General features: G+C 36.8%; 1 protein-coding gene across 1 annotated transcript in view; it reads right to left on the reverse strand.

Moving 5' to 3' along the window:
* Window positions 1–234: 234 nt before the first annotated feature.
* Window positions 235–24,146, reverse strand: part of APPBP2 (amyloid beta precursor protein binding protein 2) — a 59,736-nt gene continuing 35,824 nt past the window's right edge. Inside the window, exons 5-13 of the mRNA XM_005892308.3 lie at window positions 21,941–22,109; window positions 17,951–18,040; window positions 15,547–15,614; window positions 15,361–15,466; window positions 14,371–14,495; window positions 11,252–11,337; window positions 9,440–9,630; window positions 7,975–8,140; window positions 235–5,197 (exon numbers count right to left, since the gene is read on the reverse strand). Of these exons, the coding sequence (XP_005892370.1) occupies window positions 4,944–5,197; window positions 7,975–8,140; window positions 9,440–9,630; window positions 11,252–11,337; window positions 14,371–14,495; window positions 15,361–15,466; window positions 15,547–15,614; window positions 17,951–18,040; window positions 21,941–22,109 (1,255 nt within the window). The 3' untranslated portion in view covers window positions 235–4,943. The remainder of the gene's footprint in view (window positions 5,198–7,974; window positions 8,141–9,439; window positions 9,631–11,251; window positions 11,338–14,370; window positions 14,496–15,360; window positions 15,467–15,546; window positions 15,615–17,950; window positions 18,041–21,940; window positions 22,110–24,146) is intronic.

Genomic DNA, 24,146 nt, shown 5'->3' on the forward strand with positions numbered 1-24,146 from the left:
CCCTCTGCATTCATGCAGTGCTTGTGTTTCCAAACTACTTTCATAAGCACCATCTTAGGTGCTGTTACCAAGCGTCTCCTCTGCCACACGTCTCACCAGAAAGAGGGCACCGCTGCTCCAGTTCTGGCAGTCTCTCTCGTGTTCTTCGCTAATAAAAGAGTCTGTGATGTTTAAACAGTCCCAAGTCCCAACCAAAAGTAAGCACAACTAAACTGGAAACAGATACACTATGAGTGCAGGAACACTATATTTATTAAGTCAATAATTCATTTTTAGCAATACAAGTACAGAATATATCACAATGCTGGTTACAAACATACTTAGTATGGTATTAATGGTTACAAATAATGGTGGGCACTACAAGTCTGTGGTAAGGGTGATATGAAAGGTTATTCTGACACAATGAAGAATTGTCTTTAAAAAACTCATCAATGACCTTAGATATTTCTATAGAAATTACTGTGGCATTATTAGTGGGGATTTTCATGTAAAGAATGGATAGTGATTTGCTTTTGTTTCCGTAAGAGCTTTTTGAGTCTATTAAACTAAAATCCCCGGTTGCTTAATAAAGTATAAAAATAGTACTGACCTGGTAATATTTAATAAAACATAGCATTCATTCACATCATAAAAGTAGAACTGAAGTGAAAAGTTTTTAGTTACCATGGCAACAGATCTTCCCATAAAAGGAATCTACAGAAATGAGTAATGTATACAAACGGTACCTGCAGAGTTATTTAGGGATCCAACGCTTGTGCACCACAAACCAAGTTTTCTAGATATCTATATAGAGCATATATTTTTAATCTTAAATTTTACTTTTGAAAGAAAAATGTGCACTTCAACAAACTCACTAAGGCCACTCATGCTATAGATGCCTAGGATTGCAATTAAAGAACAGCAATTATTTTAACAAATCCTCAAGCACACTCCTTCAGGTCACCAACAGGGTAAAACCAGTTTTCTGCCTAAAACATTCCTGAGAGTTGCGGACAACTACTAATGTTCAAGCTGGAGATGAATTAAAATGTCAGATTAAAAAAAAAGAAAAAAGGAATTTTCTAGCAAGAACTGAGGTCCTCCAAGAGGTGAAATATATATGCTAATTCTTAGAGCAAAAATAAATCTTAGAGACACTTTTACTTATAAATATTTTTCCAGTAGTAACTTTGCCATCCAGAAAAAGAACAGTTTGGAAGTAGCCAGGCTACAGATTCAGGGGGAAAAAAATAGAGTGACAGTTTAGTACAGGTATCCTCCTCTTTCTCAAAGTTCACTTTATCCTACTTTGCTTTTATCAAAGACCTGCATTAGCGCCTGTTTTTACTAACCGAAAACAGATCCAAAACCATCACTTTCACGAAAAAAGGTGAACAGCAAAAATGGCGTTCCGCGTGTGTCTGCACACGCGTGGCTGTTGAGGAGGCAGCAGCAGTGAGCAGTGGGAGGGCACCGCCACGCTCCTCTCCTGGAACTACGTTCGGCACCTCAGCTTCAAGCCGCCACAGCTTTACCTGTGTGAGCTTCTGAGCTTTATCTCAGTGTATTTTGTGCATCGACTGGCAAGATGTGCCCTAAGCTAACTGCCACTCTGCTGTTCACCTGTTTTGGCTTACAGAGGTTTCACTGCAACACTACTTTTGGATAGCGGGGAAAGCCTGCTGTCCCTCCTCCTACATAGCAAACCATTCTTTTCATCTGTAAAGTATGGCCCAAAGTTTCAGTCATGTTCTAGGCATGTGTCTACTGCTCAGCATCCTGTCTGCACTGTCAGGAGCAGCCAAATGGCACGCTATTTATAAGACTGCAGCTGCCTGATCTGGTTTTCTCAAAATTATGAACTCTAACAGGCTAAGAGTGTTACAAAGGTCTTGTCTAATCTTTCATTTTCACAAAACAAAGCACACCTGCAAGGAGGCTATTCCAAAGCAACAGCCAGCTGTTTCTGCTGAACAGAGACAGAGCTTTGATAATGTAAGGGTCCTAATGCTTTGGGCAAAGTCAGCTTTGGCGACCCATAAAAATTATGGTCTAAAAAACCCTCAACTGGCTCTCTGAAACTGAACAAAGGAGTGACTGGCCACCTGTGTGGTACAGGAGTGTTATGGGCTCCCTGATGCACCCAACTTGAGCAGCACCAAACTTTAGGGGAAAAAACCCGAGTACAAGAGAGAACAAAGCCAGGAAAGGACGAGACCAAAGGCCTCTTACTTAATATTACTTAGTTGAACCGCCAGAAAAATCTTTTAAGTTGGTCTATGCTTTCTTATACACAACCCCACCATATACAAAAAATCTGTTCAAGCAATTGGTTATTGTGAAGTAAATTTTACTTTCTTTGAGACTGTTTTCCCCTACCCCCATATATCATGATGATATTCACCTCCCTAACTTATCCTAAGCATTCCAACTAAAAGGATAAAACCCACACTTAAAATTATTAGGGTATTATTCTTCATTAGAACCAGAAATAATAGCATATTAAGTTATATCACTATCAGAAACTGGCAATCTCTTTTCTCAATCTAGAGTGTCTGCATTAAGCATATGGATTTACAGAAAACTACATTAAAGCAATGGCAATATGGCAAACTATCAACAATTTTTTTTTTTTTAAAAAAAACTGGCTGTCATTTAACATCACCCTGTGATCCTAGGCTTCTAAATATCATGTTGCTTTATCACTGAGTGTGATCTGAGTTCAAACTGAATTAGAGAAGATGAGGCCTTAAGTCATTTGCTGGATTTTATCCTAGGAAACGCTGTATATGCACAAAACCAAAAATACAGATTAAAAAAAAAAAAAAACTTCATATGAAAACACAAGTTTCAAAATATTTATTGGAAAACAATTTACCATGACATTCCTATACCACAAACATACCACAGGACTCTAAATAATCAACAAAAGTATACAAAGCCTATCCTTAAAATCTTTGGAGGTATTAAATATATAGGCCCATGAGGATAGAGCTGAGTAACTTAAAAATGTTAGTCCTTGGTCACACAGACTATTTGGTAATTAATAAAGAGGTGCCTCGGCATTAGATTGCAATTAACTGGGAGGGGGAGGCGCAGGTGTGCCAATGCGCTCTTTTCAATTCAAAATAATTCAGTATGAGGATTAAACCCAGCGTTCGAAATCACACAGCTATCATCTTAAAGACATCTGGGCTTGTTTCATTTCTTCCACCTCCCCTAGGGAATCCCCTCCTGGGAACTTAAAAACGGTGGGATCATAACTAACAAGATGGCAAATAACAGCTTTAAACAAGGTTATATTTGGGAAGGCCAAAAAAGTGTTTAAAACTGAATTGATCTGAAATTTCCAATTACTTCTTCTGCACTCCACGTGGTGGGCAGTCTAGATTTTCCCCCCTCCCATCCCAACACGCCTGTTAGACAGAAAACCTAAATTCAGCACACATCCACCCACCCACAGACCACTCCAAGCATTAGCCAGGAGCAACAACTCTTAACAGCCAAGTCATGAACCCCTGAAAATAGGGGGGAAAACCCTGATTCTTAACTATAGAGGCACCAAACAGGCCACTATAATAAGAACTGAGGTAACGGCAACAGACCTTTTTTGTTTCTTAAATTGCTACATGTTACAACTTCTCAAATTTGAATATTACCTCAACATTAAACAACTTGACTGGCTTAAATGAAAAATCAAAACCCAATAAACAGAAAGAGGAGTTAGTGAAATAGATATATCATTAGGGGAAATCTTTACATTTGACTCTTGAATTTCATATAAAATGATCTATTGCTTGCAATTTTTTTTTTATCATAAACATGAAGGATTTCTAAGAATTGCTTATTAGGCGGCATTTGTTTTTCCATTAATCCCCATAAACCAAACACTGACCTAAAATTCCCATCTGGACATGAGCTATTTCATGACTCAGCCAATATACTTGCGAACTGCGTTATTAGGGTAGCATATAAAATGAGAGGGATGGCTGCAGCAGGTATTTACAGACTTGCTTAGGGCATTGCCATCTGTGTGCCTTGACTGAAGATATGCCACTGAAACTGCCAAATTTCCCTCATCTCGTGTCTATTACATGAATACAATTTTTGTATTATCAGTTTTCATAATACATCTAAATGAAATCATTCTATGATAAAAGTAAAGGCAGGGGCTAAAATAATCATCTAAAACCTCTGGTCCAAATAACCCCTTTCTACATTAGGCTGGTCCTTTTCAGATCCTCCTGGTCCTGTTAGCAAAAGCTATCAGAGCATCTTGCCTTTTTGTACCCCCAAAAAACACAACAAAACCAAAACAACCAAAGAGTTAAAACTGCTGGTTTATCAGCTTTTCTATTACTTACAGGTCAACACTGGTCCAGTTCAGATGAATCTGACAGTCCTTCCCCCTGGTCATGCAGCCCTGGAGCGGCTGCACCCGTTTCTCTAGGTAAGGATGCCCCTCTGCTCTTAGTAGTTGTGTTACCTTTTCTATACTGTGTATAAAGATTTTCCTCATAAAACTTCTTTACAGTACAGTATTGAATACCTCCTCAAGGAAGAATTATATGTTAAAAAGTTGTTAAAATCATCCTTACATAATAAGAATGCAACTCTTTTAAACTCTTAAATAGTTTTATTTAGGGGTTCTTTTTTTCTTTCAGGCTTTCTGCAAAATGAATTACTTTTTGTTTAAAAAAAGAAAACAAAAAATTCCTGTTGTTTGTTCTACGAGGTTGAAAATACGGGCCAGACTACTTATACATGCGGTACATGCTGAATATAACTGAATATATGCTTATTCCTACGGACACTCTGCAAGAAAGGGATCACCCAAATAGGGTCAAAGGACTGGACCAGTGTTTCAATGCAAATTCCAGCCCCCTAAAAAACACGGTTTTGATTTCACAGTATGAATTCCCTGGAATCTGGGAAAAGGTAAGTTAGTGAACTGAGGTCTTCCCTCAGCAGCTCGGTCCCTCGACATTCTGCGCAGTCAGGAAGGACTGCACCACTTCTTCAGTGGACTGAGGGCTGGTGTTGACGTCCTCAAGAGCATCGGTCACGGAATACTGCCGATCTCGTAACCGGTTCCAGTTAGACAGAACATTGTGATACTCAAACACTTTCTCATAATTTCCAATGGAGTTGTAAAGTTTAATGAGACCTCGGTAATCGTATTCCAGTCCACTGTAGCCTTCACCAAAAAGTTTCTTCCCTGAAAGTAAACAGAAAAAAAAGGAAGCTCAAATAATGAAATAACAAGTAGTTTCTACAATACAAGCTTAGTTCTTTAAAATAGGGTGTCTTTGTTTTATTCCTTTTAAAAGGAATAGATTCAATTAAAAAAATTTTATTGGAATACCTTTGCTGTACAACATTGTGTTACTTTCTTGCTATACAGCAAAGTGCATCAGTCATACACACATGCTATGCTACGCTAAGTCACTTCAGTCGTGTCTGACTCTGTGCGACCCCAGAGACGGCAGCCCATCAGGCTCCCCCGTCCCTGGGATTCTCCAGGCAAGAACACTGGAGTGGGTTGCCATGTCCTTCTCCAATGCATGAAAGTGAAAAGGGAAAGTGAAGTCGCTCAGTCGTGTCTGATTCCTAGCAACCCCATGGACCGCAGCCTACCAGGCTCCTCCACCCATGGGATTTTCCAGGCAAGATTACTGGAGTGGGGTGCCATTGCCTTCTCCGATATATATATGTCTCCACCATTTTTTACATTTCCTTCCCATGTAGGTCACCACAGAACATCGATGTGTGTTCTCACTAGTTATCTGTTTTATACTCAGCAGTGTGTTTATATCAGTCCCAAACTCCCAATCATTCCACCCTCCAGTTGAAACAGATTCAATTCTTTTATCAGGGTTTACTAACACAGTCTTACTCATAGCCTACTTCTAAGACTTAAAAAAAAAAAATTCTCTTGTCTAAGGTCATTGGTCTCTCTAGAATAAAATTATAAAATTTCAGTTTGAAGGGAGTTCATGAAGATCTCACAGCTCATTTACAGGGCATACTGTTTCTAAAAAAGCAAAGTATCTGGAGTATGCCACCTTTTATGTAAAGTAAAATATTTATGTCTCTGAACACTTATGCCAGAAATATACAGAAGAACGACACTGGTAATCCAGTGGTTAAGAATCCACCTGCCAATGCAGGGAAAACAGGTTCGCTCTCTGGTCTGGGAGGATCCCACATGCCTTGGGGCAACTAAGCCAGCGAGCCACAACCACTCTGCCGAGTCCAAGCTCTAGCGCTGAGAGACACGACTACCGAGCCCACGTGCCACAACTCCCAAAGCCTGCATGCCGAGAGCCCGTGCTCGGCAACGAGGAGCCCGTACACAGCAACAAGACCCAGCACGGTCAAAAGTAAAAAACAAAAACAAAAAACCCAGAAAAAATAGATGAGAAACTAACAAGACCAGTTACTCACAGGAATGACTGGCGAGGAGAAATTAAGGGCAGTCACACATCTGTGAGAAGACCTTTCTGTATAGTTGACTATTTTTTTTTTTTATGCCATGTGGCTTGTGGGATTTTAGTTCCCTGACTACGGATCAAACCCAGGCCCTCAGCAGTGACAGTGAGGAGTTTTAACCACTGGACTGCCAGGGAACTCCACAGTTCTAACTTTTCAGAGTATTAATATTTCACAGTCAAATAATTTAGCAGACTAAATAAAAACGGGGAATGTTACACAAACATAAGCAAATGAACCTAGTTCTCTCGTAAATGAGTAACTTAACTGATAGCAGGTGGCAGGGAGATAAGCAACCTAAGTAAATTCTGAATACAGTATTCTGATTATATACCTTCAGGTTAAGGACAAGATAAAATGTAAATGAATTATTAGGCTCTAAGCAGTAACACTGGTGTTCATAGTACTACGGGTTAACAATTCTAAAACTACTTTACGTGTATTGTAGGGTTAAGCAAGATAATCTATTATGGATAACGAGGAATCTTCACATACACGGATATATGATTTGAGGCAAAGGTAGCACAGCAGAGGGGAAAGACAGTGTTTTGAAAAAATGGTCCTGGTCAACCTGTATATCCATACAGAAGGGAAAAAGGAAGAGGGGAAGAAATTTGATCACTACCTCACAAATTTCCAGAAGATAATCTCCCCAAAGAGTATCTTTTGACTTTGGGGTAGAAAAATATTTCCAAAACACAATTTAAAAAGTGCCAACCATAAAATAAAAGAGCAATAATTACAATATTATATGTAATTAATATTACATTAAACTTTAAGAACGTTTGTTCTTTGAAAGGCACCGTTAAGAAACAAGCAGTAGAGGGACAGTTATCTGCAACACGTTTAACTAACAAAGGGCTTGTTACATCTAAAGTATATAAGGAACTTCCATAAACCAAGAAGAAAGTGACAGACAAATTCAATAAAAACATGGGAAGAGTTTTAACAGGCACAACATTAGATGATGACCACAGTACTTTATTTTGTGATCGGTCTGAACTGAAAACAATTCAAATGTCAACTAATAGTAGAATGGATAAATAATGATATACTAATTCAATACAATATTACAAGGCACTGGAAATTAACAAGCAACAGGGATATGAACAACACTGATGTATTTTACAATTGATGTTCACCAAAAGAAACAAAGCATATAAAAAGATACACTGTATTTCATTTATATCAAGTTCTAAAACAGCTCAACTTTGTCTAATTTAAAATCAGGAGAAGGGTGAGGATGGGCTAGAGGTAGTGTTTATACAAATTTTTAAAATAACTATTTTTGCCTTTACTTGACACACTACTGTCATATTTCTTATTACTGGCTTCAATTATCGATAAATAATCTTTAGCAAAATGTTTTAGAAGACTTCTGAGTAGCTCCTGGAGATCCTGAGCAGCTCTAAACTCATTTAAGTCTTAATAATAACACTTCCCTATACAACATGTAAGACATGTTGATCTCTTATCAATTAAAACAATTTTAAAGTAACATACCAATTGCTATAGATCGCAAATAAAGTTTCTCAGCATTTTCATACTGATTCATGTCATAATTATATAAAGAAGCCAGATGTCCCACCGAAAGGGCTACTTCATAATCTTCTTGACCAAGAAGTTGTTCTTTAATCTGAATTGCTTTGATGTGCATTTCTTCAGCTTCCTGAAAAATAATCAAGCTGTATTAACCATTAGATTATACTTTTTACTATGTCAACAACTCTTATCCAATTAGTAACATTCTTCTAAATGCCAAAAACAGTTTATGGATGGCGTAAGGTAATCTGATCAGAGAAGACACTACATTGTTCTAAAAGCTGCCTAACAGGAAGCATCACTGGCTTCGGGAAGCTATGCACATAAGCTGACGAAACACTGAAATACACCAAAATGACAAGAGAAAACGTGTCCATGTAATAAAAAGCTGTTAGAAGAAATTAATGTCGAAATATTCTAAAATGAAAACTTCTTTCAATTTAACACACTTCAAAATTTAATTGAACTGTGTTAAGAAACTCTTTATTAATTTTTACATAGAAGTATATTTTATTATTTCGTTTTTTGGAGTTTTGACAATTTTTATCTCAATAAACAGGTTAACTGAGGAATGTGTAAACTGATTTTCAGATAAAAATGAATGTCTTAGATAGCAACTCTCTTTCCTTTCTTACTGTGACTCTATAAGAATTGATGCTTTTGAACTGTGGTGTTGCAGAAGACTCTTGAGAGTCCCTTGGACTGCAAGGAGATCCAACCAGTCCATCCGAAAGGAGATCAGTCCTGGGTGTTCACTAGAAGGACTGATGCTGAAGCTGAAACTCCAATACTTTGGCCACCTCATGCGAAGAGATGACTCACTGGAAAAGACCCTGATGCTGGGAGGGATTGGGGGCAGGAGGAGAAGGGGCCGACAGAGGATGAGATGGCTGGATGGCATCACCGACTCGATGGACATGAGTTTGAGTGAACTCTGGGAGTTGGTGATGGACAGGGAGGCCTGGCACGCTGTGATTCATGGGGTCGCAAAGAGTCGGACATGACTGAGAGACTGAATGGAATCAACAGTAATAAGAATTTATAACCCAAAGTTCTAAAAGGAAACTAAATTCAGTATATTTTTACCACTACAATTATACAATACTTGCATTATCTTACATTTCTTGCACATCTAACTATGTGTCAGGCATTCTAAGTGTTCAATTTAAACTATTAGCTAAGAGCTATGTTTTAAGTCTGATATATATATTTTTCTATGGTTTGTATTTTTGAATTTTATTTATATTTTGACTGTTTTATACTAGCTATTTTCTCAATTCTTATGTGAAATAATGTGGAAGTATAATAAATGTATACTTTATAATTTAAGATTACTGAAGAAGCATTACTTAAGATTTATTATTCACATTGTACTTTATTACCTAAGATTACTTAGACAGAAAAATACAGTAAAATGTGCTCCTACCTTAAATTTTCTCATTGACTGATAAAGTCTTCCAAGGTTTCCATAGTGTTTTGCAGTCTGTACATTAAATTCTCCAAAAGCTTTTTTAGCTAGTTGGAGTGAAGACAGGTGCAAATCATGAGCTTCTTGAAGCAGCCTCTGTTCAGTTTCTTTATTATGACAGTCAATAGCAATCTCCTCTAAAATAAGTGCTAAATAAGAAGGCAACAAAATCAGTGCACTTTCAAACCATGTATCAAAGCTCATCAGAACATAAACTTTAGAAATGAATTTTATAAATGTTACTTGTATACACTTCTATATGTTTATGGTTTAGAACCATAAACCATATAACACACCAAAGAACTGGTAAAGATGAGCGTATTCCATTTTAATGAAAAAACAAAACAAAACACTTTTGGGGTCATTCTATTTTGCATAGTATAATGGATTTCAAATGTAAGAAAAACAACAGTACACAACAAATTATTTTGCAGAATTACTCTCTATTTTACCAGATCGGTTTGCTTTGCTGACGTAAATTGTTTTTTAAGCAAACAGAAGAAAGACAAGAATGAAAAGGCAAATTTTTTTAAATTGTGAAACTGTGTCAAGGACTACCTAACCACTCTTGAAAACTGTGAAACCACATTTGCAAACTATATAACCTTTAACCAAATAGAAGTAAAAGAACTGGTTTCCTCCTAACTCACTTGACCAGTCAAATCAGATAAGAAGATAATTTAACTTCAAAGTCCTATTTGAGACCCTCAAACTCCATTTAAAGTCTTACAAATATATATTCTTTAACCGGGCAATTTTATTGCTAGGAAAATTGTTCATATTCACAAAAAGTAAGAGATTTAGCTCACTGTAGCATTTTTAAAGAACAAAAGGTTAAAAAAAATTTAGAGGTCCAATAAGACAGGTGCAGTTAAAAACATTAGAAAACTAGAAAAAACATCGGAAAAAAGGATATATACCTACACGTATTGAAATGAGAAAATGTTTGTACTACATCGAGTGAACAAAGCAGATTACAGAACTAAAAAAAAATTATTCACTCATTTCAGTCTTCAAAGAAAGAAAAGCCTAAAAAAAATATTTGCCCACATGTTGATTCTGGATTGATGAGATTTCAAGTAACTTAATTTTTTCTCTTTTAATTCTTGACATCATGTATTACTTGCATGACTTCAAAAATGCAAACCTAAAGGAGAGGTAAAGCCTAGTTCCAGAATTAAGGTAAAAGTTCTTCATCATGCAAGGAATTACCACATGGGTGACCCAATCGTCAGCAAAATCAAAGGCCCTTGGTAAGTGACTGCAGAAGAGTTAAAAAGTAAAGAAGAAAGTGGTATGTGGTGCGAGCCTTGCAACACTAAAGGTAACCTGATATGAAACAGTTTCAGAGTCTTGCACAATAAAGGTGAAGGCGTGTGAAAACCCATCTGCAATGTCACGGTGATTCTTCAATCCTCCCCTCAAAAGAAAGGCATGAATGAATGAAAGGAAAGAGAAAAAGGAGGGAAGAGGCAAGTGGAAGGAAGGAAGAAAGAAGGGTACTCTAGCCTACTAACAATGTTGTATGAGAGAAGCAAACAACTTTTCATTATGAACCACTGGAAATTCTTAGAGACGTGGGCAAATATGTTAAATCAGTGATTGTCTGTTTTAGTAATATACAGTCTAATTCTGAGGAAATCAACAAATATTCCTATTTTAATCAATTTTAAAATGTCAGATAGTAGGCATCTATTATAATTGACAGCTAAAGAAGTCTTAAAATACATCTATCTATCTATCTATAGGAGACCAGATTACAAAGGGTACCTTTCACCCTCTTTGAAGAAGCCAAAAGAAGATGATCTTCAGGTAGGATGTGGGTAATGATACCAATAGCTCTTTCTGCATGAAACCTGCAATACAGAAGATAAATTCTGGCATTTCTTTTATGTTACAAATAATTTAGGCATTAAAACCCCCATAATTTACAACATAATACTGGTAGAATCCCTAAAACTAGCTGTGGTAAAGGACAAGTTTCGCTGTAACATTCCAATCTTTTGTACACTGAGTTTTTTCCCTCCCTTAATTTATTTTTATTTGAAGGATAATTAAATGAACTTTTAAACACCCAGTGGATTCCCATCTATCTCCCTCATAACCAACTGTGAAATTACTATCACAGCCTACAAGGCTTAATACAGTATGATCTTTCACTGGGCTACCTCTCTGACCACATCTCCTACCATTATCAGAAGTAATTCCCTCTTTCCCTTCTAGCCACATAGGAATGGCAATTTTCTGAACATGTGAAGCAGTTCTAGCCCAGGATTCTTGCATTTGTTTTATTGTCTCTCTGGAATGGTTGTTCCCTGAATATCCACATGGTTTACCCTCAATGAAGTCTTTCCAGATCAGCCTATACAGAAGACCCTAAAAAAATCTACCATCACTCTCTAAACTCTTAGTTTATTTTATTCTTCTTCACAGCATATATTCTCATCTGACATGTTTGGTTATTGTTTCATGGCTCATCCTGTCAAACAGAAGGCAAGTTATTTGTCTATTTTATCTACCAGTTCCTTTCAAACAACTCTACACCTTCTATTCCCATCTTTCTTGGACTGCAAGGAGATCAAACCAGTCAATCCTCAAGGACATCAGTCCTGAATATCACTGGAAGGCCTGATGCTGAAGCTGAAACTCCAATACTTTGGCCACCTGATGTGGAGAACTGACTCATTGGAAAAGACCCTGATGCTGGGAAAGATTGAAGGCAGGAGGAGAAGGGGACGACAGAGGATAAGATGGTTGGATGACATCACCAACTCGATGGACAGGAGTTTGAGTAAACTCCAGGAGTTGGTGATGGACAGGGAGGCCTGGCATGCTGCAGTCCATGGGGTCGCAAAGAGTCGGACATGACTGAGCTACTGAACTGAAGCAATCATCAATTTTCTCAGATCTATCTTCCAATCTGCTGTCTCTTTAGTTGTATCTAATGCTATTTAATTTGTCTACTGAGTTTTAATGTCAATGACTATTTTCTAATTCTAGCTATTATAATTTGTTTTCATAATAAGTGTTTATTAACATAATTCATACCACAATTTAAGTGTACAACAGAAGGTTTTTAGCATATTTCAGAGTTATGCACCTATCACTATTAATTTCAGAATATTTTCATCCCCCCCAAAAGAAACTTTGTGCCCATTAGCAGTCACTTCATTTTCCTCCAACTCCCCCAACTCTAGGCAACCACCAATTTACTTTCTGTTTCTACAGGCTTGCCTAGTCTAGACATTTCATGCAATGAAATTATATAATATGCGGTCCTCTGTGGCTGGCTTCTTTCACCTGCACAGTGTTTTAAAGATTCGTTCAAGCTGCAGCATGTATCGGTCATTTTATGTTACTGTGTATTTTTGGCTGCTCCAAGCGGCATGTAGGATATTAGTTCCCCAACCAGAAATAACTCATGCTCCCTGTGGTGCAAGTGTAGAGTCTTAACCACTGAACCACCAGGGAAGTCCCATTTATTTGTATTATTGAAGTATACTTGATTTACTGTGTTGTGTAAGCTTTAGGTATATTGCAAAGTGACTCAGATATACATATAGTTCCCTCAGTTTATTTTTATATCTGCCTTTTTTCCTTAAGTTTCCCTCTAAAGCATTATTGATTCCTTCTTTTATATCAGTGTCAGCAATTTTTTTTTTCCTGTACAGGGCCATACAGTAAATATCTCAAGATTATGTGGTACACACTCTGTCCCAACTATTCAACTCTGCTGTTGAAGCATAAAAGCAACCACACACAAAACAGGAGTGCATGAACACTGCCAGGTTCCAATTAACCTTTATTTTGCCTTCAGGCCATAGTTTGCCAACCCATTTATACCCTTAGTCATCTAAGAATCCTTACTTTATAGCATCAACCAAAACATTCTGTTAACTGATATTTTTAGTGTTCTAATCTTGTTCATCATGCCTTCTGACTCACTCACAGAGAAAACGTTCCCTTATTTAAAAACATTTTTTATGGTGAGTTCATCTTAGGTAGAGTTAGGTCTAAGGGAAGTCTGTATGGCTTGGACTGAAGGTTAATTATTACCAAGAGCTTTGTATTTTCTCCTTAAAAGCATCCTAAAAGAAATCAGCAGTCTCAAAGTACTTCTTAATGTTTTCCTCGGTTTGGGGTTTCCTGTATGCATGATGCCCAAATACAAGGGAGAAGTCTATAGCCTATAAATTCCCCACACGAGGCTCGTTTTGTTCAACTGAGAGCTCAGCCTAAGATGGACAATCTTCCATGTCACCCCTCTTGCCAGTGGGCGGTTTTTTCCCTGGTCTACCCTTTCCCTGAGGGTGTAGCTTTGATCTTGGCTTCAGTTTTAAGTCACAGCCTCCTGTGGCCTAATGCCTTATCTCTTAAAACCAGGACTGGTATTCAACCAAGGTTACAGAAATTTCTAAGGCCTTCTAAGCCTTACCACCCCAGAACAGTTACACCATGGTTCATGCCTAACCTTTTGGGTTTTAGTCCATTATTGGCCATTGGGAATTTCCTCTCTCTCTTACAAGCTCAGTTATGCATTAAAAAAGATGACTGTCATTCAGTATTTCTGCATGTTATGATCAAGTTTGTACACCACTGTATTAGTCAAGGAAAAATTACTGAAGGAGATACTTAAAAAAAAGACATTTTATATGATGATACAAAAGTCTCAATGTCAAACCACATACGCTCTAAATGAATGGCTTATAAATTGGGATGATTTTAAATGACTTAAAGAACATTTTAGGGATCTTGTTAAAGTTCCAGGAGGACAACTTTAATCCATTAATTTATACATGAAATAGTACTGTGTTAGGGAAAAAGCAAAGCAAAACAAAACAAAATAGCAATAGCATTTAATTCCTCATGAAAAGGAAAGTAGAACTTACAGCGCATTGTCAAATTTCCCAGAGCTATACTGGTGAACATAAGAGGAATACGCCAAGTCTTCATGAGCTGTTGCTACGTGAATATTTTTGCCACCAAACACTGACTGCCGAATGTCAAGGGCTGCCTGAAAGAGTCAAGAAAATAACTGATAATACTGTGAATGCTTAGAAAACACTACCTAGTTAAATTAAGTAGTCTAGTGACCTAAATATATATTTTATATACTCAACCCCATCAGTTTTGGAAAAAAGTTCTGCTGTAGTTAGAGCACATGTATGCTTAGTGGCTTCAGTCGTGTCCGACTCTCTGCGACCCCATGGACCATGGCCTGCTAGGCTCCTCTGTCCATGGGATTCTCCAGGCAAGAATATTGGAGTGGGTTGCCATTTCCTTCTCCAAATTTACACAACAGAACATAAAAGTCACTCACGGCTTGATTTTCTGAAGAGTAAGTCTGAATTAAAAGGCAATGGCTTACTAATAAAAGTCATTCACATGTCTTAGGAATTACATTAGTGTTTTTTCTCTATATCCTTTTCAGAAATAAACTATAAAATCAGGGATACCTTGTCCAGAGTGATGGCATAACAAATCATGTACCTAAGATTGACTAAGGCCTAAAATAACTGTTATCTACCCTTCTTGCTACTACAAAGGCACTATAATGATTTGTGCTAAAGTAACAACAAAGACATCATCTGGGTAAATGAAAAAATTGAAAACTACTAAATACTGACCCACAACTCCAAACTTTTTCCCTAGATGAGCCTCTTTGATTCCTAAAACAGTAAGTCTTAAGAAGTTTTACTTCTTTAATTCCTAAAGAAGTTAAGTTTTACTTCTGTTATTATTTAGTAAAATAATGGTGTGCCATATATGAGAAGGGGCTCCGAAAAAGTTATTTTTTGAGAGTAGTTTATACACCATAAACAAATTATAGGTCAGCAAGTCAATTTAGGTTGAAAGAAAAAGTGTAACTATTAACATACCTGATAAATTGCAACAGACTGACAGATATTATCTACATTGAGTAAGTAGAACCCATAATCTAGCAGTGTATCAGAATATTTTGGGTGTTTGGATCCAAAATGATCCCTATAAAAAGATACAAAACTATTAGGATATAAAGTAGAGAGAGACAATTTTAAATGGTATTTTTAATAACAATCACGTACCGTGCCAAATACACTGCATGTTTAATTAACTGCTCTGCTTTCTTAAATTCACGTTTTACAACACAAGCCTAAAGATGAAATGAAAAATTGTTAAATAACTCACAAACAGTTAATGAATGTGTTAAAACAAATACGATTTATATATTCAAACTACAATGGTTAAAAAGAAAAAAACATCTTCAAACATAAATAGAATGGATCTATTTGTAATTTCTTTCCTTCCAAGTATTTGAAAATTCCATTATAAACAGATGTGTATATATCCTGAGTAATTATAAAACTTAAAATTTTCAGTCATGCCCAGAACTAAACTGTTATAACAAAGGTATCTTAAAAAGCTCATATATTCCCATTCTTACATGTTATTAAAATAGTGGGGGGGGGGAGGGGGTTTGCCTGTATATTTTTGAGATTAATTCTTTGTCAGTTGCTTCATTTGCTATTATTTTCTCCCATTCTGAAGGCTGTCTTTTCACCTTGCTTATAGTTTCCTTTGTTGTACAAAAGCTTTTAAGTTTAATTAAGTCCCATTTGTTTATTTTTGGTTTTATTTCCATTACTCTGGGAGGTGGGTCATAGAGGATCCTGCTATGATTTACATCAGAGAGTGTTTTGCCTATGTTTTCCTCTAGGAGCTCTATACTTTCTGTTCTTACATTTAGATCTTTAATCCACTTTTGAGTTTATTTTTGTGTGTGGTATTAGGACGTGTTCTAGTTTCATTCTTTTACAAGTGGTCGACCAGTTTTCCCAGGACCACTTGTTAAAGAGATTGTCTTTTCTCCATTGTATATTCTTGCCTCCTTTGTCAAAGATAAGGTGTCCATAGGCGTGTGGATTTATCTCTGGGCTTTCTATTTTGTTCCACTGATCTATATTTCTGTCTTTGTGCCAGTACCATACTGTCTTGATGACTAGCTCTGTAGTCTAGGGAAAAAAAAAAAAAAACTAAATGAAATACATTGCTTAGCTCTACTAAGCAATGTCCTGGGTGTTTTACATGCTCTGCTTCATTTAATGAAAGGAAAACTCTACAAGTAAGGTCTCTTCAAAATTCCCATTTTAAAGAGAATGAAACTGAGGCACAGAGACATTAATGAAGTTAATAGTATTTCAAAGAGGTGCTTTTTGGTGAGCGTATTTATCTATACGTAGAAAACTTCATGGGAAAGGGCATTTTCCATCTAGATTGTTGGGGAACAAACCTGCTTTCAATTCTATCTATTAAAAAAATTAAATATGTTATTTACATCTAAAAATAAATAAATAAAATAAAATAGTGGGGGTGGGGTGGGGAGAGGGTTCACCATTATTTCCTAAAGTACTTATTTATATCCCAGTAGCTTAAAACTATCTGGAAGTTTTCCATCTAATAATCTTTAAATGTACAGAATTCCAAGTATTCCTATTACTTCTTAAAATGTTCTGATTCATGGGAAAGTCAGTAGACTTTAAGTATCATTTAAATACAGAAATATAAATCTTGCACATAAATTAAGCTGTTTTTATACTAAATGCATATTCAATGTTTTAAATTAAAAAACATATTACTGTCTCTTCTAGCTCTAATGATTACCTGAATATTTATGCTATTTACTTGCTCTAAAATGACTTAATAAATTTTATAGAAATCTTAAGACTCTTCTAAATCTGTCATTTTAGAAAAATTCCTCTAACTGAAATTTCCATAAGTAAAACCAGCCAAAGTGGAATATTCAAAATGGAAAAGCTCTGGGAAATACTATATCTGAAAATTATATCAATGCTTTAAAGCTTCAGTTTACTAAAGCAGCAATTTAAAAATATTACTAAATGATTTCAAAGACTTAATTCATTCTGTTTTTTTTACCCAGTAAGAAGAAACACCATGTAAGTATTGCCTATCAGGTCAAGAACAGAAAGCTATCACACTGTGAGACTGCAATACTGTGACTGAAAGGTTTAATACTAGGATATCCTTTAGCAGAAAAGTGACCGAAGCCCATACAATCATGGCATAAGGAATTCAGGTTGCTGTAAAGGTTTAAGAAGAAGCCAGATTCCTGAAACTGAGCAGAAAAATTTAGAAAATAGATGTTGGTATCCATGAGTATGCAACACTTAATTTTTTAAATAGCAGGTGGTGGCTGTTGCTGTTCAGTCACTCAGTTGTGTCTGATTCTTTGCGACCCCATGGACTACAGCCCACCAGGCTCGTCTGTCCCTGGGATTCTCCAGGCAAGAATACTGGAGTGAGCTGCCATTTCTTTCTTCAAAAGATCTTCCCAGATCAGGGATTAAATCTGTGTCTCCTGCACTGGCAGGCAGAGCCACCAGGGAAGCCCCCAAACAGCAGGTTAATTAACACAAATTTGAAGCTTATTAAACTCTATAATCCATTTAATAATTTTAACATTATATTTACCTTAGAAGCTTGTCTTAAAACATCCACCACGACTTTGACTGGTAAGCTTGTTGTGATTTCTTTCATTGCCTCAATGCACCATTTGTATGCCTAAAAAAATTTACAGAAGAGCAAACCCTGTGATGTATCAAATTGACAGTATTCAATGAAATGCTTAAGAATTTTTCCCGCAAGCTTTCAAGTACCTGAATAAGGAAGACACACAAAATATTTACACTTAAAATTTCCTCTCAGAGGCTGAGTTTTCTTTAAAGTATGCTTGTTACATTTTTCTTTGGATATGTGACACACATTCAGGACATCAGAAGCATGTTCTTTCTGTCCCAGAGCCTCTGCACATACCATTTCCTCTGCCTTACGATACATCCCCCTCCTTCCTCCAACCCCCTAAACCACCTAAGCTGTCCTTCAGGTTTCAGCTCCGGACAAGGTTTCCTGTACTTTCCTCCCCCTACTGTAACACTTCTTTGTGATATTGTTCTACTACAATCGCTTGTGTAGTTGGGTGCTCACTTTGTGCTAGCTATTGTTCTAAGCATTTTATGTGCAGTGATACAGTTAACCAACACAACACCTCTTTGAGACAGTGTCACACAATGTGCTAGGGCCTAGGTATCTAGTAGGGGACAAAAATAGAATGTCGTTCATCCCCTAGTGCTTAGTAGGGTGGAGGGTGGGGAAGCAAAATGAATTATTCTGGATAGTAAGAACTGCTTCAAGGAAACAAAAAGTATTACAAAAGGATCATAAAAATGTGGGGAAAACCACCTGAAAATTAGAAAGTAAACATTTGTTTTCTTCTATAAGCTTCCATCTCTTTCATTCCACCTAAAAGATGTTAACTCTTCAGAAGCAATTTTGATGCAAAAACAAAACAGGAAAAAATAAGCAAAAATGATTTGGGTTAAAAAACACCTGGTTTGTAAGATACTAAATAAGCTGATTTTGCCCCAGTAAGAATGTAAAATCTGTGGTAAATTGTAATACTGCTTTTAAAATATTTACTGCCCCTCTTTGAGGAAAGATACGGAGAAGGCAGTGGCACCCCACTCCAGTACTCTTGCCTGGAAAATCCCATGGATGGAGGAGCCTGGTAGGCTGCAGTCCATGGGGTCGCTAAGAGTCGGACACAACTGAGCGCCTTCACTTTCACTTTTCACTTTCATGCATTGGAGAAGGAAATGGCAACCCATTCCAGTGTTCTTGCCTGCAGAATCCCAGGGACGGGGGAGCCTGGTGGGCTGCCATCTATGGGGTCGCATGGAGTAGGGCATGACTGGAGCGACTTGGCAGCAGCAGCAGCAGCTTGAGGAAAGATAAACTTCCCTTTCACATTAAGATTTCCTTTGGCCAAAATATTAATTAAAATATAAGCAGAGTTCATGTGAAATGTGCCATTTCTAGGAGAAAGCTTCAAGAACCAGTAATTCCTTCCCCATACTGTTTTTGCCTTTGCTCCAATGCTGGTAAAGTTCTAGACAGAGGCCGCTCCACAACATGTGGGTTTTGATCAACGTGTAGATATGATGTGAAGCAGAGCCACAGACAGACCAAGACATGAAGCAACATGAGCAAGGAATCAACTGGTGTTATTCCAAGTCAGTGCTGTTTGGAGGTTGGTATTATCTTGGTATATCCTAGACTATATGGACTCAGAGCAGAATATGGTGATAATGCATCAAACTATATCCTCAAGATTTGTGTACTTTTCTGTAGGTATCAATGACAAATTTATAAACTATCAAAATTACACGAGAAACATCTCTAGACTTAAATGTTCCTCATGAATGTGCAGCGAATTCCAAAGATCATGAATAAAATATAGTATGTTGCTGTTGGTTGCTAAGTCGTGAATGATTCTTTTGCAGCCCCATGGATTGTAGCCCATTACGTTCCTCTGTTTATGGTATTCTCCAGGCAAGAATACTGGGGTAGGTTGCCATTTCCTTCTCCAGTATAACACCCCCCAATTCAAATGTTCAGAAAGAAAAAAACTGTCACTTAAACAGTAACTGCTGGTAAATAAAGTGGAAACTGGTGAATAAAAGATATTTCTGTTCCACTGAATACACTGTTGAGTCTGGACAGAAGAAGATGGGCCTGGAGCTGAGTACAGGAGTAAAAAATGGCAAGACATGATTTACTTTACAGAACAGAAAGAAGGATGCAGGGGAGTATGAGAAACAGAGATGAAAAGAAACAATGAAAGAGCAATCAGAGACGGCCAAGATGAGGAGGGCATATGTGGAGAGATAAAGGATGGTCATGGTGGGGCACCTAAAGAACTTTTTTTTTTTAGCCATGCCTCATGGCTTGCAGGATCTTAGTTCCCTCACCAGGGACTGAACTTGGGTCCTCTGCAGTGGAAATGCCAAAGTTCTAACCACCAGACGCCAGGGAATTCCCAGAAGAACTTTTCAGGCAGGCAAATACCATTGCTGTTTACTTCATTCTCATTTCCATAAAGGCTGTCCACACAAAGGCCTTTTGTGAATGGGGTTCTTTGTTTTTGGTGTGTAAAACAACAGAAAAGGGCCAAATTCTATATCTAGACTGACACGCTTGGGAACAGTTACTGCATAAAAGGGGCAGCAAAACAATTCATCAACAGAACTAATTCAGCAGACACAAGAATTCAGCATCAAAAAGAACCAGAAAAAATATATAAACCTCCTGAGAAAATGCAGGCATGCTGATTAGGATTTTAGATTTTAACAAATAAGCTTGATGACTAAAAAAAGTTTCCCCCCAACTTTACTGAAGTATAATTGACAAAAATTGTATATATTTAAATTGTACAAGATTTGATATACATACATACTGTGAAATGAGTATCACAATCAATCTAATTAACACATGCATCACCTCAGTGTTCTCTTTTTTTATGTGTGATGAGCACATTTAAGAGCTATTCTTAGGAAACTTCAAATATACATATAGTATTAACTACAGTCAGCATGCTATAATTAGATCCTCAGCACTTACTCATCTTAGAATGAAATATTAAGCTTTGAAAAATAGTTAATGTAAACGATGAGGCATGCCTCTTAGAACAGCCAAAATCTACAACACTAACATCAAATGCTGGCAAGGGTATGGAGTAACAGGAGTTCTCACTTCTTCCTGGTGGGAACGTATGCTGGTAGAGACAATCTGGCAGTTTCTTAAAAAACTTAACAAACTCTCACCATACACTTCAACAAGTTCAACACTTCCAACATTCTTTGATAATGCCTTCTTTGATAAATATTAAAAGTGGGATGATCCTAGCTTTGGGGTTGTAAACATCACTTTACAGTTATTCTAGAATTCTCTAATTTCACTTCTAATGGTAACTTTCCTTTAAATGTGGAACATATATATATATATTTACATTGCAGGGCAAAAATTGACATTAGGGCAATTTTAAAATATTAAAGCTAAATGACAGCTATCTGACAGTGCAAAATAATTATGATATTCTTCCATAAATAAAGTAACCTTGTAAAAGAGTTAAGCCCACACAGTTCACTTTTCAACTATGTATTCATTAGCACCAAAGCCTTAATTTAACAGTATAAAGCCAAAATGGAGGCTACTACTTTCTGATAACTCAGAGATAGAAGCAAAACAATGCAATTAAAGTATAAATAAAATCTAGGTTCCCAATGAAATGAATGCCTTCAATTTATGAGAGTTCACCCAGAGCTACACAACCAATAATAAAGCACCCACTAAAGGTTCATTTAACAGAGCACGCTGTCAAAATAATTTAGGCAGAAGTACATTTAGTCAAATTAAAAACAAACGTAAAATTGTACATGTGTATGTTTAAAATCCATCTCACAGAATACTCCTTTGCCTATTTAAAATATTCCATTACAAATGTATATTGCTTTAAGTAAACCCATTATTTGAAAATGAGATTAAGACAGATATGAGGTTATATGACTTATTTTCAGCTTAACAGATACTTACTGGTTATAATGAAATATACTTCAAAACACTCACCTCATCATAGTGACTTTTTGCAAACAGGAGTGCACACAGTTCTCCATAGAGTGCAGCTTTGTTTGCTTGCTGGCCATGTTTTGAGAGTTTATCCATATATGTCTGAGCTAACTTAAACGTTTCTTCACCCAAATGGTATTTGCAGTTTCCATTTCGCACATGAAGCAATCTGCAATTGCACAAATAATATGAGCCTATTTCTGATAGCTATTTTCTGTATGGTAGACTTGGTAACCTCTTACAGATGGCTACATAGCACCCAAATGAGTTAAGGTCACCAGACAGAAGAAACGAGGCACTACTGGAAAACAACTGTCTGGCCCAAGCTGGGACTGACTACACACAGAAAGAAGTGTATGTTCATCCCAGAAAGCTACCGGTGATTAATCTGATCCAATGTTGATTCCTTATCCTCTCTAAATATTTTGTATACTTTGTGCACTTGTCATGTACTACATGTATTACTTAAAACTCTCTTTGTTTCAAATCCCAAAGTAATACAGTTTTATTATAAGAGATCTGGAAAATAATGAAGACAATAAAGATCAACATGAAATCCTATTACCTATCATTACTTTCCATTCTTTTTTCTAGTATATTCTGCAACCTTTTTGTTGCTTTATAAAAATGCTTAATTCAATTATCTTTCTAGTAAGATAAGTTCACTGAAAACTGTGGTACTGCCAGTTCTTTCTTTCATAACCTTTATCCTCTATGATGGAAAAATACAGAATTTTTTACACACAAGTATCTGCAAAACCATGCTGATTATCTAGTGATATGTAAGAGTAGTAAAATGCTTTAGGTCAGACTGAGGTCAAGATAGCAACAGGGTATACATCTGTACGAACCACATATGAGACAGAACACTGTGAGGACCTGACATATATTTAAGAATCTATTATGATGTTGGCTAAAACATTATGTCCATATATCATGCCAATATAATTTTATGAAAATGCTCAGCTCTGAGAGGGAACAAGGTATAAACATCATTTAAAAGAAAACCAAGTGGAAAATAAATAAATGAATGAAAACCAAGTTAAAAAAAAAAGAGAAAGAAAACCAAGTATGGAGAGGTTAGGAAGCATTCTTCAGGAGTATTAAACGAAACCCAGATACTTAATATCTAACTTTTATATCTATTCCAAAAATACTAACATATCAATGACCCAAGATGAGAGAGATGGTAACAATCTTCTGATCTCTAGCTTTCTGTTGTATAGTCAGGAAAAAAGAGAGTAATTTTACTATTGTTTTTTAAAAAGTGAAGTATAGTTGATTTACTATATTGTATTAACATAATTCCCTATGCTATACAGTAAGACCTGTTGTTTATCCATTCTATATACACCAGTTTGCATCTGCCAATCCCAAACTCCCAATTCATCCTTCTCCCTCCCCCCAGGCAATCACCAAGCTATTCTAAAAGAGAGTACTTTGGGGGACTTTCCTGGTGGTCCAGTGGTTAAGACTGTGTGTGCTCCCAAGGCAGGGGGCCCAGGTTTGATGCCTGGCCAGGGAACTAGATCCCATATGCTGCAAAGAAAGATCCGACATGCCACAAGTAAGACCCAGAGTAGGCAAAAATAAAGAGTAATTCTGAATCATCAGGATTATTCAATAAGGTGGAACATTACACAATGTGCATCCTTCCAACACTCACCATACAATTAACTGCTTTTAGAAAAGACTAAAACCCTCATATAAAACAACACAGTATATCACTCTAATGGCAGAAAACAAAGAGGAACTAAACAGCCTCTTGATGAAGGTTAAAGAGGAAAGTGAAAAAGATGGCTTTAAAACTCAACATTCAAAAAACTAAACCATGGCATTCAGTCCCATCACTTCATGGCAAATAGATGGGGGACAAGCTGAAACAGTGATGGATTTTCTTGTGCTCCAAAATCACTGTGACTACATATAGCCACAAAATTAAAAGATGCTTGCTCCTTGGAAGAAAAGCTATGATAAACCTAGACAGTGTATCAAAAAGCAGAGACATCACTTTGCTGACAAAGGTCTGTATGTATAGTCAAAGCTATGGTTTTTCCAGTAGTCGTGTATAGACCGGGGACTTGGACCATAAAGAAAGCTGAGTGCCAAAGAACTGATGCTTTTGAACTGTGATGGTGGAGAAGACTCTTGAGAGTCCCTTAGACTGCAAGGAGATCAAACGAGTCGATCCTAAAGGAAATCAACC

Source organism: Bos mutus, chromosome 19 (genome assembly GCF_027580195.1).
Source record: "Bos mutus isolate GX-2022 chromosome 19, NWIPB_WYAK_1.1, whole genome shotgun sequence".
Lineage (NCBI taxonomy): Eukaryota > Metazoa > Chordata > Mammalia > Artiodactyla > Bovidae > Bos > Bos mutus.